The sequence below is a fragment of the Pleuronectes platessa genome, chromosome 21, assembly GCF_947347685.1.
Source record: "Pleuronectes platessa chromosome 21, fPlePla1.1, whole genome shotgun sequence".
NCBI lineage: Eukaryota > Metazoa > Chordata > Actinopteri > Pleuronectiformes > Pleuronectidae > Pleuronectes > Pleuronectes platessa.
In genome coordinates this window covers 9711266-9726838 of record NC_070646.1, presented here as the reverse complement: position 1 = coordinate 9726838, position 15573 = coordinate 9711266, and the positions used below count along the sequence as shown (strand labels likewise).

The following is a 15573-nucleotide window of genomic DNA, read 5'->3' as shown; positions in this document are numbered from 1 at the left end:
GCCCGAACAAATTTTTATGACAAGCAAAATTGACCCGAATTAAGTTCCACCTATGTCTATTTATACTAACGGAGAAATCCTGTGAACGCTACCGCCAAGGAAACATACCCACATGCTAGAGAACACATTCCTGCTAAAAAGGCATGACTAACACAGCATGTGTCTAAAACCCTTCTACAGCCATGAAATTAATATGTATGCTAAATATCAAATAAAAAACCTGTTATCATAGAAAACTCTAATCCAGTGCAAAGGTAATCCATTTACATTAACAATAATTGCCGCAGAAATTGCTATAATTTTACTTGGCAAGCTTTCAGAGCCCGACTGGATGACTTTGACAGAGGATGTCTTGAGGTAAAGGCAAACGTGGCCAAATAACATTCTTGGATGACTTAGCTGCAGCGGTGTGCCAATGTCTTGAGCTGTTACCATCCACTGTTTGGACTTGTTTGAGAAAATTAGGTTTTTTTTTCATACAGATGTCCGCAAAACATGATTTTGTTGAGCGTGGGCCTGTTTCCCTGTAGAGGAACGGTAAATAGAATAGGCTGATGGGAAATGAAAGGGAGGGACAGGTTTGTTTTTCAAGAGATGTTGCCAAAGTCGCCGGCTCAACCACTAAATGCGACCAGAACTCCTCACCTGAATAAGCACGAACCCATCCATGGTTGTTCTGGCAACTCTATTACTGACCATGACACTCAAATGTCATCTTTAAATTGCTCCATTTCTACCTCTCTAATGCTGTGCCTGTGTGTAGGTGTGTAAACTAAATTTGTTGGCCTGACTTTGCAAAACCTCCCTGATTCAGAGGAAGAGGAACAGAAGAGGGAAAGAAACAGAGCTCAAGAGGGAGCAGACCTTTTTAATAATGGCCAGTGACTTTATGCAAACCTGTTAAAGGTTATTTCTACACAGAATAGGTTGTGATCTAGAAGAACAAACTCAATTAATCCTTTGGGTTCTGTGGTTTGTTAAAACCAACATAACTGTATTCTCGCAGGCAAAGTTAAATCTTCGGTATGTTCCAAACACATGGAAAGATAATAAATGATGACAGATGGATGGAGAGACTTACCCAGACACTCGTTGGCCTCGCGGGCGTTGGCCCTCTGCCACGGCCGGTCGTAGTGGAAGGGTTTGCAGCGGTCACATTCAGGCCCTTCCGTGTTGTGTTTGCAGTCACACACCAGTTTGCCTTCCTTGTCTTTTAGACAACGTGAGGCGTGTCCGTTGCATTTACACCTCCCTCCCACCTGGAAGTCCCCCACTGCATAGAAATAAGTTGGCAGTGTCGATGTTACTGCCATGGGGTCATCGTCCCTCCCTCCGCTGTTGCTGCCAGCCCCCAGCGCCAGCTCCCGGGGAAGCTGGGGCCGGTTGAACACCACGCGGATATCGGTGACTGTCACCCAGTCCTGGAGGACCGGGCTGTTGTCAAAGTCTTTACCAGAGGGCCGTCCATCCAGAGTGCTGAAAGCAATCAGTCCACCAGACAGAGGATAGAGGTCAGTGTGGCCATCTGTGCATAGAGCCTCCTGCTCGTTCTGCTTGGTAATGGTTGCTTTGTTGGGCCGATTGTACATACGCCGGCACTGAGAGGAGTAGTACTGGTAGGGCATCCAGGTCTTGCCATAGTCCATGCTCTTGTATATGGCCAGCGACTCGGGCCGTGGCGAACAGAACTGCAGGCTGACGTAGGTGATTTCAAACTTTTTCCCCAACGAAAGGGTGAGAGTCACATTGTACGGAGAGGTGTTCAGATTCTCCGACTGCCAGCAGGTGAGGTTGTGTGCTGAGTTGAGGTCGGTGAGGTAGGAGGCCGGGTGGGCACGGCGAGGGTCAGCCGCGTCGCAGATTTGACACGAGCGCACGGAGGGTCGATCGTCCCCGCGCTCCACAACGCTACAGGAGCGGGACGAAGGCCGGCCGCACACACTGGACACCGCCACCTCTTTACCAAAGGCAGCGTTGATAAACTCGGGGATACAGCGGCGGGCTGCACCTGTGTCGTCGTAGCAAGGGTCTGGAGGGTTCTGCTGCCCGGCAAAGGGATTGGTGGCACTGTGGGCGGAGAATGTGCAGGCCAGGAGGTAGAGGCCCAACAGGCACCTCCAGGGTTCCTTCATCCTGCTTGTGAACTTGCGTCTGTTTTTGCACGTATGAGTTTTTATGAGTAAAACCAAAGTGTCTATAAGTGCATGTAAGTGTCGATGAGCAGATGTGTCTGTGTGTGTGTGTGTGTGTGTGTGTGTGTGTGTGTGTGTGTGTGTGACTTTCTCAGACAGTCTGTGTGTGTAATTGTGAATCAGTGGAAGAAGAGTGTCCGAGCTCAGCGACCCTTCACTTCAGACTGACCAGAGCTCTTCCTGCAAGAGACAGAAATAAACAGAAAGGTCAATGTCACAGACATATTTTTACCATAATAGGATATAATAAGAGAAATGAACTCCACTGTTTAAAAAATGGATGTGTACCCTCAAAACCAAATCATATTTGCCCTTATAAAGAAAATTAATTGGGTCCTTTGTACTGGGTAATAAAGAGAGCCTTCCCAAGGATAAGACAGTTAGATGGGAGGCCTGAGAGAAAGGATGTGACCATTTAAAGAGAGACATTAGCAGCTGCACCCTGAATTTCAATGCAGGCCTCTCATTCAGGACTTCCATTCAGGTCAAAACTGGCCCAGCCGTGTGGTCATGCTTGAGCAGCAGAAGCAGAAGTCACCCTATAATCCCCGGTGATGCAGCGGAGCAGTGGACCGTGTGTGACCCTGTCAAACCTCTGCTCTGAGAGCTGGTCCTGGAAAGAAAAAGCAAACTTTTATATCTGAGGATATAGATTCGAGCTCTTCCTGATTTCTGTAGGAATCTGACAGGAAATCAACCACTGAAGCTCTATAGTCACACAGCGCTGACCCAGGAGAAGACAGTGTTGTGTCCAGTCACTGAACCAGAAAAGTTGCAAGAAGTGATGGCTTAGATAGAGGATTATACCCTGTATTAAAAGAACTGAGCCTATGAGACTCCATTCAAGCCTTTTTAAATCTCTAGGTCGAGATAGGTACCTGGATGACATCATTGATACGCTCACAGCAAGACGAGGGGCCTCTCGGTCCCAAAGAGAGAAAGACTGGTGGGGCGGCGAGAGAATGCTTAAGGGCAAAGAAAAAGACTGAGAAAGAGATGTAGACGGCTTGAGGCTTTTCCGTCGGTAATCCCCCTTTTACATCCCTGGGTGTCAAATGAGCCCCCATCTCAAAACAGACAGCTTTGGGCTTGAGAAGGTGCCCCAACCCTCTCCACGAGGTATTTATTAAATGACAATGACTCACACCCACCTCCTCCCTACCCTCGCTCTCCTGCTCATACCGCAGCATCCCTCTTCCTCTTGGTACAACAAAAGGCCGCCTCTATATCCACTTCAGCCGAGCGGGGCAGGCAGAGTTTGGTTCTTTCCTTGTGTGAGGGGTCCAAAGCTAGCAAACCCCTCAGAAAAGAGCACAGTGGTCTGGTAAATAGGCGCGCTCGTCTGTGCTCAAGTGCTTAAACTGAGCCATTTGGCCTCCTCTCAAGAGCAGATAGGGCGCTAAAGGCAAAGAGTGTGAGGGAATTATACCGAGCACAAAGACACGGAGGAAGTTAAGCTGTAAATGCAACTGCCTCTTAGAAATCAGGTAACTGGATTTTACTTTAGTATTTATTTTTCTTTCTACTTTTACTCCTTATATTTTAACACAAATATCTGTATTTTCTACTCCTTACAATACAACAGGCTTTCCTTGTCATGCATTTGAGGGAAATTGTCAGGTTTTGTTATAGATTTCAATCTATATGATGAGACAATAACACAGAAGAGACGATTCCTTGCTGTATGTACCATCAGTGCATAGATAGCAACACAGACATAACATGGTGTAAGAGACTGTATAAAGACGAAACAGAGAAGGGAGGGAGACTTAAATTAGAAAATGAGGTGTGGAACAAATGTTCATAACAACATGGAAGAAAGTGAAGAATGAGGCCACATCGCTGTCAAAGTCGACAACGAAGCAGAGCAACAAAACAATCTCCATCCCTGACCTTATAATTCATGAAAATACTTTTCATACTAAAAAATTGTTTCTTGCTTTAAACATTGTTTTAAGTATTGTTGAGAGTGGTGTGAGGTAAAGAGTCTTCAAATATATATATTTTTTACATCAGGTTGTACTTTTACTTCTGTGAGTATCTGTACTTGACTAAAAAATGTGTGCATTTTTCCCCCCTCTGAAATTCTCCCAATTTCTATGAGCAACGCATGAATAAAAATCTATTTTCAGACATATTTTCGGCTAAATTTGAACTACACTTGTAATAAAAGACGAATAAAATAATCCAATAAAACTTTCCCGTTGTGCCGAGCCCTGAAGTAGCCACTAAAAAAAATTGAAAGACCTCAGCATGAAAACATTTTTTTTTTTAAACCCTGCCATTACAAAATTCAACAGATGAAAAATAGATCGCAGGGAATGAGTCTGCTCATAAATGATTGGAGTGAGAGTGGGCCTTGCCAGGACGGATAAGGACACTGATCAATGACATGTGTCTGAGGACGAGGAGGTTAAAGTGGGCACGCTGGCGGGAGTTCATCAGCCAAGGCACTCCATCAAAAGGCTGGCCGTGGTAAATCTGGCGGGCCCGACACCCACTGAGACACACGGAGAGGCGGCTGATAGAATTAGCAACTCATTAGCATCCCGGCCCAGCTTCTATCAGCGGCAGAAAAAAGAGACGGTTGGGGGGGCTCTGAGAGAGAGAAGGGCTGGTGGTGGAGGAGAGGAGCAGGAAGAAGGGATTGGAACTATGACAGGTGAGGGAGCAGAGAGAAAGAAAACAGATGGAAAGAGGGAATTTTGACGGACGTGTTGTTGAGGGAGTGAGAGGAAGCTGCAAAATGAAGCAGGACAGACACAAGCGACAAGAAGAGGTAAGAAGGAGACAAGGGACATATGAGGGGGAGAGAAAACACTGAGGGGCGCGACAGTGATTAAGCAGAGATGACTCTCGGGAGGGGGCGAGCGAGGACAGAGATGAATGGGACCAGTAGGAGAGAGAGGGGAAAGTGACAGAGATGGAGGAAGGAGGTTTTAGGGAAGGACATAAAAAAATGAGAGAGGGAGAGATGGAGGGAGAAACAGAGGGGAGACAGATTAAGGTGGCGGACTGCAGCGGTCTGTGTCTGGACTTCGGATGACTAAATATGGTGCGGCCCGTGTGCTGCCGGGCCTGCTGGGAGATTCTTCCCGGCTCTGGTGCTGTCAGCCGCGTCTGGCAGATGAACGCGTAGGTTAAACAGAGAGAGAACAGTGACAAGGCTGTTTAATTCCACTCCGTGTGCCCTCTGAAATAGATGTGGGCCTGTGTTAACAATTCTCAGAGACAGTCCAACAACTCCGTGCTGCCGCGGGGAAACCTGTTCTTTATTAAATCCTTATAAGACTTATTCTATATCGCCATTAAACAGTGCAAACTGTGAGCCAATCCCACAAAGTCTCTCTGAATCTATAAGCTCTGCCAGGATGTCAGCACAGCAGTGGAGCTGGCTGACCTTTGCAATGCGAAGAATCTGTTTCGGCATTAAAATTCTCTGTTTTCAGAATTGACAGTGTGTTTAACAAGCCACAAGTTCCCCTAAGTGGAGGCAGACATTGTCTTTCATTAAATGTGGTTGAAGTAGCAACAGCTGCAGGCCCATGTCTCTGAGTTGCTGCAGAAGAAGACAGTGAGGACGGGGCGCAGAAACGCCGGGCTGCAGTTGCGACATCTCCAGGAATCCAGCGAGGAGAGGTTGGAGCTTTTCAGAAAACAATCGTATTTATATTCCTGATGTAACCAAACGTTTTATTTTTCCATAAAACCATTGTTTGACATTTTGGGAAATACACTTTCTTGCCAAGAGTTAGATGAGAAGATCAATACAACTCTGTAGTTATGAAGCTACAATGACCAGTTTGGCTTCGTAAGAAGGCTGGAAAAAAGGGAAACGGCTTTGGCGCTATTCAAACGCAACAGATTCCACCAGTAACTCGGTCCTCAGCAGAGCACATACCTCCACCAAGGCCCAACAGTCCCCTTAAATTCAATCAAGCTGCACCAAATTGCACACACTCATAAAGATCAGTTCCCCAAGTAGGCCTGCTTTTCTTTTCATCAAGATCCATGAATTATTCCCTGGAAAATCAGTTAAAACGCTTTATATCACGATTTAAAAAAGAAAAGTAATACAAATTCATGGTTCCGCCCCCTGATTCAGATCCACACCAAAACTTAAGGGATTCTTCCCAGATTCATATTGCATTCTTCCACTAAGTTTGGTGGTAATCCGTAATTTTTTTTTTCTGTGGATTAATGGCAAAGGAAAATGTACTTGTGTGGAACGTGCTGCTGCAGTGTTAAATAATTTGTCCATTAGTATTATGGGCACATTGAACAAATGGATGAAGAACGATGGGGCTTTTAGAGTGGAAGCCCCCCCCTGCATAAGAAGTTGCACTTGGCCACAAAGACGACTCAGGCCATTTGGCAATTGGAACAGATTCAATGGTTTTAATCAAGCAGTGACAGCCCAATTAGAGAAGGTAGATGATGGAGGGCATACGGAAGGTAAATTATATTAAAAAGAGGTGTGTGTGAGTAAGAGATGGAGTGAAAGAGAGAGGGAGGAAGACAGGCGGAGAGGGAAAGGGAAAGACAGGAAGAGGAAGACGGCAGGGTGGTCCGGTCGTTTCAGCGGAGACATTCCGGGGAACGTTTTTTCAGCTTCTCCCTGTCACCGGGAGATCATCTCATGTTGAGCTGCCTCTCTTTCAAGCGTGGGCGCCTCTGTCAGAGTTCACAGATTAGGAAAACAGAAGTTGCTGAGAGGCTTTATTTGGCTTGGGTGTAGAGGAGGGCGCCGGGGGAGGTGAGGATGGGAGAGGGACAGCTGAGCCACTTTGTATCCCAAGTGGGAGCCTTTCAAGCTGCCTCGGAGAGTTGGCGTGGTGGCCCCACTCAAGGCCGGGAGTCAATGGAGGTCCTCGGGGTTGCTTCTCTCGGATGACAGCAAGCTGAGGCCCCAACTGGTGCCCTGCTGTCCCTTCAGCCTGCTGTACAGTAATCCCTGGTGGGGTTATTAGTGGCTGCCCAGAACCATGGAGGACTTTTTAATAGGCTAACAACAGGGCCACCTCCATTCTCATTAACATCATGGAAAGATTCATTGTGTGAAAATAAAAGAACAGCGAGAGCAGCGACAAAGTCAGACAGACCCCTGTGCACAGATTGCACGTGGCCTGATGCAACTGAGGAATCTTATCCCTTGTTGTTTTCAGGATTCATATCTGGAGCATTTTTTAAACTAAGATGACAGAGAGTTGATAAAAAAGCTTCCTGAGCCCTGGTCAAAATCTTAACATGTAACTTGTGGCCCCGGATCTACAAGAAATTAATTTGTGCATTATTATAAAAAGATATAAAACAAATATAATTGGTTACCCTGAATATTTGAGGAAGTTAAATACCAATCAATTGACTATGAAAGACAAATTGGTTCAGCACAAATCAGTTCTCTACAATCTCTATCACCACACACACACACACCCACACACACACACACTTGGGTAAATAAACCTGTCCAGATGAATCAGCTTGACTGACAGGCGTCATGTAACAGAGGTCAGATATTAGTGGTCTAAATTCCACTTGGTGATGGCTGTCTCCGCAGCGGTGACGACGATCCTGCTGTTTGCATAAGGGCGTGCATGTGTGTGTGCATGTGTGTGTGTGTGTGTGTTTGTGTGCGTGTGTGTGTGTGTGTGGGTGGGTGGTGGGTGGGTTTGGGGAGCACCTCACAGACATTCATTAGGGACTGAAGAGGAGGAGGAGGAGGAGGGGAGGAGGGCCGAGGGCAGGAGGAGGTCAACTCTCACAGCTGAGGGCGTCATTAGCAGGAGGATCACTAACAAATTTTTAAATCCCTCTTATGTCTGCCGAGAAGCTCTGTGTGCGTCTCTGGAGAGTTTTAATCTGGAAAAATCCACTTTTTTGCTCAAGTGTCGTTCCAATTCGTCATGGCACTGTTGCAACAAGAGCAAACTGCGACACCTGAACTAGTTGCCACGAAAGCAATATCAAACATCGCAGGTTCAGACGTGACTGATATCAGAAAATATATAAATGAAACAGGGACTGCCTCCTTTTCCATCTGTGCAGCTGACAGCGAGAGGCACTGAACGCCCAGCGGAGGAATGCAGCAGCTTCTGTGGCCCAGCCCACACGGCTGGACCGGAGTCCGACAGCGGTTCTTTACATCAACAGAACCCGATCCGGGACCGAGCAGGAGGAGAGAAGTCAGGCAGCACGAGGTGGGATACAGGGTCAGGCACGGTTCTCACAGATTCACAGACAGGAACTTGTGCTAAGCAACAAATCTTCAGACTTATAGAAATGTACATATTAGCAGAAAAGCAAGGGAGGGGAAAATGCTGAGAGGATGAGGTGTGGTGTGTTTTTGTGTTGATGAAGAGCTCTGTGAGATCAGTGTGTGTTTGGTGAGAAAATGTGAGGTGGAGGAAGTTCTGGGCAGCGGTGACTCACTGGACTCGGGGTTAAACAGAGTTAATTTGTGAGAAACGGATCAGGAAATACATTTATGAGAAGAGCCCTTTGTTTCGTTTTACACGGATTCTCTGTCCCAAAACATCCCGACAATGTTGTGTTCTCTTCTGAAATAGGAAGCTGTTAACTACAGTCCATTATTATGTTTCCAGTAAAAGAGAATACAAAGATAAATGGAGACAGTGTTGAGGCCGATTCCTGCTGAAGTAAATAAAAAAATATACATATACCCCGCAGCAACTTCAAATTGTATATTTAAAATCTGACTTTTACTTAGACTCTTTTATGTATTTAGTATTAAAATGTATCACCACTACCAAAGAGGTTTTTTTTCTTAAAATTCGTTTGTTATTTATTTTTAAGAGTAACGCAAAAGCTACTTGACAGATTTCCTTGAAACCTGGTGGAAGAATGTGATATGGGTCAGGGAAGAAAGTACTGAGTTTAGGATTTAGGATATTTTTTTTCTGTTGGCATTTTCAACTCTTTCACTGATTTCTCAGGGGAATAAATCATGGAGCTCGATTAGTGTGTGCAATTTGGTGCAGATCCAAATTAAAATCCAACTTCGCAGCGGCAGTCTAGTTTATAAAATAATGAGTTCTAAGAATCAGGGACAAAATGAAAACTTAAATAAAGTGCAGTAGGTTATGCAACTGTGTAATAGGGCCTTTGTACAAGATGAACCAGAAGAAGATGAATGAGACACATTAATATTTAGGTATCTCTGAAAATAAATGAGAGCCACAGTGTGCTACAGAACAGTGGCATCTTCGCTTAAAATCAAAACAAGGAGTTTAAAACCACTTCTAAAGTCGCACAGGGCTTCAGCCCCGAATATAAATATTTCACAAATGAAAAATGTTGCAGTGAACTCGAGCGAGGACCAAGTTGTGCTTTGACTCGAATTTTTAACTGACAGAGCGATGGAGTTGGGAGGGAGGGGGGAGGGTGGGGGGGGGGGGGCAACGGCTCCAAAAAGAAATTTACTGCCTCCCATGTCAAGCTGTGATCTGTTTTCAAATACAAGAAATATTTCCCATACATGTGCTGTCAAGATGCGCCTGAGAAAGCGATGACACCCACAGCCCTGCAACGCCGGATTCTTTCCCAAAGCCTGTTACTGGATGAAGGCCATGCGGCGGGGGTTACAGAGACGATAAAGACATGCGAGAAAACGCCGAGAGTTTAAAGTTCCCAGGGTGCACTCGCTGCAGCGCACGGGGGCGGACTGAGGGCTCCTTGATTGAACATTTCCCATGGACCTGCAGCATAACCCTGACCACAGCTCTGCAGCGGTGTGGTCGGGCGGCGGCGGTCGGGGGCGAGGTGTTCCTGGATCCGAGCGGAAGTAGCTCGTTTGGAGGGATGGAAGGGTTTATAGAGAGGAGAGGTGAGCACTCCTTCACAGCCCTTTGAAGGCAGGCTGCGGTAGGCAGAGCCGCGGTTTTCCCAAAAAGCCCCCCCAACAGGAAAACAGTTTTTTTTTTCCATTGCACAAGAGAAAACTCTTCCCCACGGCCAAAAGCAAGGACCTGCTTTGAACTCACTGGGGGAAAAAAAACAAAAAATTACTTTATTAAGTGCTTGGAATAGTCGCACGGTTGCGTACATTACACTTAAACACACACGTCGCTGACAGACAAACACATGTGGGATTTACAATATGTGCCCTCCCTCACATGAAGGCGAGTTGTAAAAGATGCCAGAGCTCGTGACTCATCAGACTACTCCCTTTCTCTTCCTCCTGCTCACTCTCCTCCCTGCTCCCTGCTCCCCTCTTCTCATTCTCTCTCCACACCAATGTTAACGCGCCACAGGTGACCTTTGCCTAGAGGTCGGAGGTCAATGGTCTCCCAGTGAAAAGGGGAAAGAAGTTAGAGGTCCGTCGTTTGGTTTGACAGACGTTAAAACAACAAGACCCCCGGATTTAACAGCAGATGTATTATTTGTCCCTCTGGAACATAAAAGCGACCCATAGTTCTGATTTGACGGCTTTTATCAGCAGGTCAACATCTTTTGTGTGTCCCTTAAAAACCATATAAAGTGTCCACATGTGTTTTATGATAAAGGAAAACTTACAATATGGTTAAGGTTTGGTTAGGTTTAGGCATAAAAACAACTTTTAGGGTTTGATCACAGTTTGGGTTCAAATAAGCACTTTGTCAGGTCGTCATCATGGTTACAATCATAAACATGTGGTTAAGGTTAAAGGGCGCGATTGTCGTCATTCTTTTTTTAAATGCCGACTGTTGGTTAGAAATGAGAAGCAAACTGCAGTCTCCCAGGTTAAAGCGATCCAGCAAACTTATATTTGATGGAACGGCTGGTTTTGATATCACATTTATAACCAAGATTCTACATTTATGGGTTGAACATGACTCATAACACCACCTAGCGTTTCAATACGTTAGTACCCTGCAGGCCCAATGTTTACATATCAACTGTCTGGGACGTCTCTATGTCATGAAAAAGGTGGGCGACCCCCCTGACCCCCCCGACCCCCCGCCACCAGAAACTGCTCGAGAGTGGGAATCTTATTTTTGAATCTGTGCTGAAACTAAACCTTTAAACCACCACATCGTCCTTTTGAACCGCTGGCTGAGGCAGCTGCCTGTGTCAGCGGCTCGAACAGCTCGGGACCACAGCTCTCCTCAGACACGGGGCGGCCCTGAAGTCTCAGCTCCGGCCGCCTGTGCCAGCGGTTCAAACGGCTCAGGACGGCCGTGGTCTTGGCCGTCTGGAAACTCCGGAGACGAGAAGCCTCTACTTCCTTCGATGCCTCTGTTGCATAGGTGTGTGTGTGTGTGTGTGTGTGTGTGTGTGTGTGTGTGTGCTGCTACTGGAGTCGAGACAACCTAAATAACTTAGCTCTGGTATGTCTTATCCCCACCTCGAGTTTTCCGGGTGAAGCACTTGAACAAAAACTTAAGGGTGAAGTTAAAGTCCAAAGTTTTATGGACCCATCCCTCACACAGACCACCTAACTCATACAATGTCCCTCTATTACAACAACGCCTTACTATGTCTTCTGCTGGCCAGTGACCATATAGAACCCTTGCTGAATTGGCCGTTTTTTTTAAACACACTCCTCTTCAGTTTCACCTGAGTGCTCACATCCCATCACATGGTCGATGAAATGAACGGATGAGCTTGCAGCCAACATGGTGGCATAGCGCTGGGAAAGCCTTAAATAGATCCAGTCATTTGACAATACGTAAAACACCAGACAGAAAGTGAATAAATGCAGCATTGCGTTAGTTCATGCAGGACAAGGAGTCACGTGCTCACCTGACATGCTGTTGGCTACTGATAGGTGCTCGTCAGTCACTCACCAATCACAGCCCATTCTCTCAACAAAAAGGTCACCTAAATACGACCTCTTCCTCACTGATCCCTTCTCGGCTACACTACCACTCAATCCCTGCAGCCGGCAACTTGCCTCCACCAGCCCAGCCTCCACCTTTTAGCACTGAGTCCAAACATGGCTGTGGTTAATGTTCTTCATCTTGAACAAATGTATCTTGCCTGCTACGCCCACTGGGGGATTTTGCATGTGTTTCCCTGTTTTATCTAAGCATGCTGCGTGGCTAATCCAGGGCACATTCAGAGAATGGAGCCATAACTGTATTCCCATTGGTGCAATAAATGACTGAAATGTGGTTATTTTGTAGAAATGATCTTTGAAGTCCCCACCAACACTAAATAACATCAGCTACTAGCATCCAGGTCAGAAAGATATAGTGATGGGTACAGGCGGACCTCACACAACCACACACACACACACACACACACACACACACACACACACACACACACACACACACACACACACACACACACACACACACACACACACACACACACACACACACACACACACACACACACACACACACACACACACACACACACCCCTCTGCATCTGGAGGAAATGTGTGCTGCAGGCCTAGCAGGGTGCAGGGAGATGCAGGATGAAGCATGTGAATCTTTGGCCCTGGATCCCCTCCCCACAATGAGAGACATCTTGGGTGTCACACCGACGAATGACAGGTATTTTAACAGGAAAGGAGAACACACACACACAAGCAATTTTTCACTCAACAAGAAAAAACACGGCTACTTAGCGGAAAGAAATGTCAACGTCCTTCCCTCGAAGGTGGAGACAATGAATGTGTGAACGTGTTATGTGGGTCCTTTATCACACCGCTTCAATCTCCACTTCTAAGTAGGAATTCATGTCAGGGATGGGACTGATCCAGGACGGAAACAAAAAACATAGAACCTCTGGAAATTCCGCATGGAATCGACTTACATTATCAACCGCCCATTCAAGAAATCACACACCATCATAGTAGATGCCAGAGCCTGATATGGTCAAACAGCTGTGTTATGAGAAGTGATCGTTCTGGTATTTGAGTTCTGCGGATGCTCTGGAGTCATGGATGAGCTGCGTTCAGTTCCTAATTGGCTTTGATCAAAATGACAAAAGCTTGACTCGAGGAGGGGATGGATGGATAAACCCAACGAAAACAGAGCACACGGGACGGACGGAAAGATCTATCGTTACTTTTCCCTGTCAAACTCTCGAAGCCGTGGAAGAAAAATATATTAGACGTGTTGACTTTACTCGCATAGGTGGACGGAGCCAAGAGTCCCGAGGAACCCTGCTTTTCAAAGCCGGTGAAAATGATCTGCCTATATGTTTCTGCAGCTTTCCTCCATCTCCATGCACCTTTCCTGTGGGGTTCAGAAATACCCCGTAAGAGCACACACACACACACACACACACACACACACACACACACACACACACACACACACACACACACACACACACACACACACACACACACACACACACACACACACACACACACACACACACACACACACACACACACACACACACACACACACACAGCCGGGAGTGAAAAAAAAAATCTGCACTATGTTGCTTTGGATTACACATCATGTGCCTTCAGCAGCTCCTGGCTCTACCTCCCTCGCTCCGTTACTCGTGGAAGCAGGGTGTGATACAATTAAATAATGATGATTAATTTGCACAAACAGGGAAGCTGGTGGCTGCGCTCCAGATGAGCAGCACCTCGCTCCAGCGGACTCAGACGCGACTCAAACATGTCTCACAGTCTCTCTGACCTCGGTGAGGACTCTGAGGCCCTCTCCTGCTGCACCGATTCCAGTCACTGGTGTTGAGAGTGAGAAGTAGGTCAAGTGGCTGACACTGTTTCATTGCAATAGGGGCATACTCTAAGTCTATTGAAGCAGTTAAGATAAGGAATCTGTGTGGGACTCTCGCTTCGACTCCCAGGCTTGTTGTTGCTTGAGGACCAGGGTGTAGATGATCTCACAGAGGGTGCAGCTCATTATTTTAGTCTATTATTTCCGGTCGCACCTTGTCCACAATGGATTTCAGGGTCAAATCAATCCTTTAAATACTTAACTCCTCAAAAAATCTGAGAAGAGACAGTTGTAATTTTGCTTTTTCTCCATAAACCTGCTATACTATACAGAAAAAACGTTTTTCTTTATGACTTTGGATGGTGCTTTATGTCAAAGATATTGAGGGTCATTGTCAACAGACAACAATATGCCAATTTGATTTTTTTTTTTTTTTAATTTCATTTTGCATGTGGTGGCATCAAAGCAAAAAAGGAAAATATTAGAAGTGACAAACGCATTGGGAGACTTGGCGAAGAGAGCGCCGAGGAAGACGGGAACCGAGAGGCGTGCTGCTTGCTTTGGCATCCACACTTGGCTCCGAGTCCAAGTCGCTATTAAAGCTCACTGGCTGCGTATAGCCCACCTCTTGTACCTCGTATTAAATCCTAGGCGCGGGCTGTTTTGCTTGCTTTTTAGTGCTGCGACCCACGGGCCAGTTGTAAATCGAGGAGGCTGACACCTGTCTGTGGTGTCCGCAGCTCTGATCCGATCCTGCGCGTCCCGGTGCTTCAGCGAGCCAAAACACCCACTTAGCCTGGAGTCACACGAACCCAGCCTCTTAATAAAGTAATGATAGTCGTTGACCTCATTTAAAACAAGTGGCAGGTAATGGACAGCCCAGCAGAACAAGCGCCGCGAGTCACTTACTTTCGCGTCCAAGGAAAGAAGTCGTGCGTAAAAATCGAAATCTGCTCTCCACGAACACACGAACATGCCGGTTGTGCAATAAAGAGGCTCAGTGACCCGCAAATTATAAACTTACCCCAGTGTCAAGTGACTGTCGCCGCAGTTTCCGAGTATTAAATTGACGTCCCTTGAGACTGAGAGATCCACACCAATTAGTCTTCAGGTTGTCTTCCCTCAGAAATCGCCTTGTCCGGACGCAAAAGTCTCGTCTCTCGCACTCGCCTCGTTGGAAATATTAAAGATGAGGGGAAAAAAAGCCTGTCACATAGTTTTTAAAAAAAGAGTCGGGGGACACCGAGAGGAGAGGTGAACCAACATGCGGCCATCCGCGCACAAAGCTGAAAACCAACTGAAACCCCGTCCTGCACATCCATAGGTTGTGGAGCGAGCCCGGGGTAGGCTACTCCCCATTAAAATGAAACCCAGATTTCCCCAGCCATGTGTGCGCGAGAGAGAGAGGGAGAGAGAGAGAGAGAGAGAGAGAGAGAAAGAGAGTGTGGGGGGGGGGGGGGAGGGTAGGTGGGGATCTAAATAATCCCAAAACCAGCCGTGTTTTCTTAACCTAAGTTTCATTTGGTGATGCGCAAAATCGAGTTGTGCCACAAAGCACGCGCAAACGAAAACAAGCAAGCTCGATCCCACCGCACCAACTCGCTTCTAGAGAGATTTTTGTTTCCCCTTTAAACAACACAACTGGTCTCACTTTTACAACAGATACCTCCGCAGCTTTTTACGCACTGATTGTTAGTGCGCTGCCTGGCTCTGAAGTGCCCCGTGGCTC

At 46.5% G+C, this 15573-nt stretch overlaps 1 protein-coding gene across 4 annotated transcripts in view; it reads right to left on the bottom strand.

The window, feature by feature from the left end:
- ntn2 (netrin 2) overlaps window positions 1-15573 on the bottom strand; it is a 46947-nt gene that overhangs the window by 29224 nt on the left and 2150 nt on the right. The window contains exons 1-2 of one of the 4 annotated variants that reach the window (XM_053414375.1): window positions 14869-15232; window positions 1082-2372 (exon numbers count right to left, since the gene is read on the bottom strand). In XM_053414375.1, the coding sequence (XP_053270350.1) occupies window positions 1082-2132 (1051 nt within the window). In that variant the 5' untranslated portion in view covers window positions 2133-2372; window positions 14869-15232. Of the gene's footprint in view, window positions 1-1081; window positions 2373-2730; window positions 2807-14753; window positions 14816-14868; window positions 15233-15573 lie in introns of those variants that run through there. The other 3 variants (XM_053414376.1, XM_053414378.1, XM_053414377.1) reach the window with 3 other exon arrangements.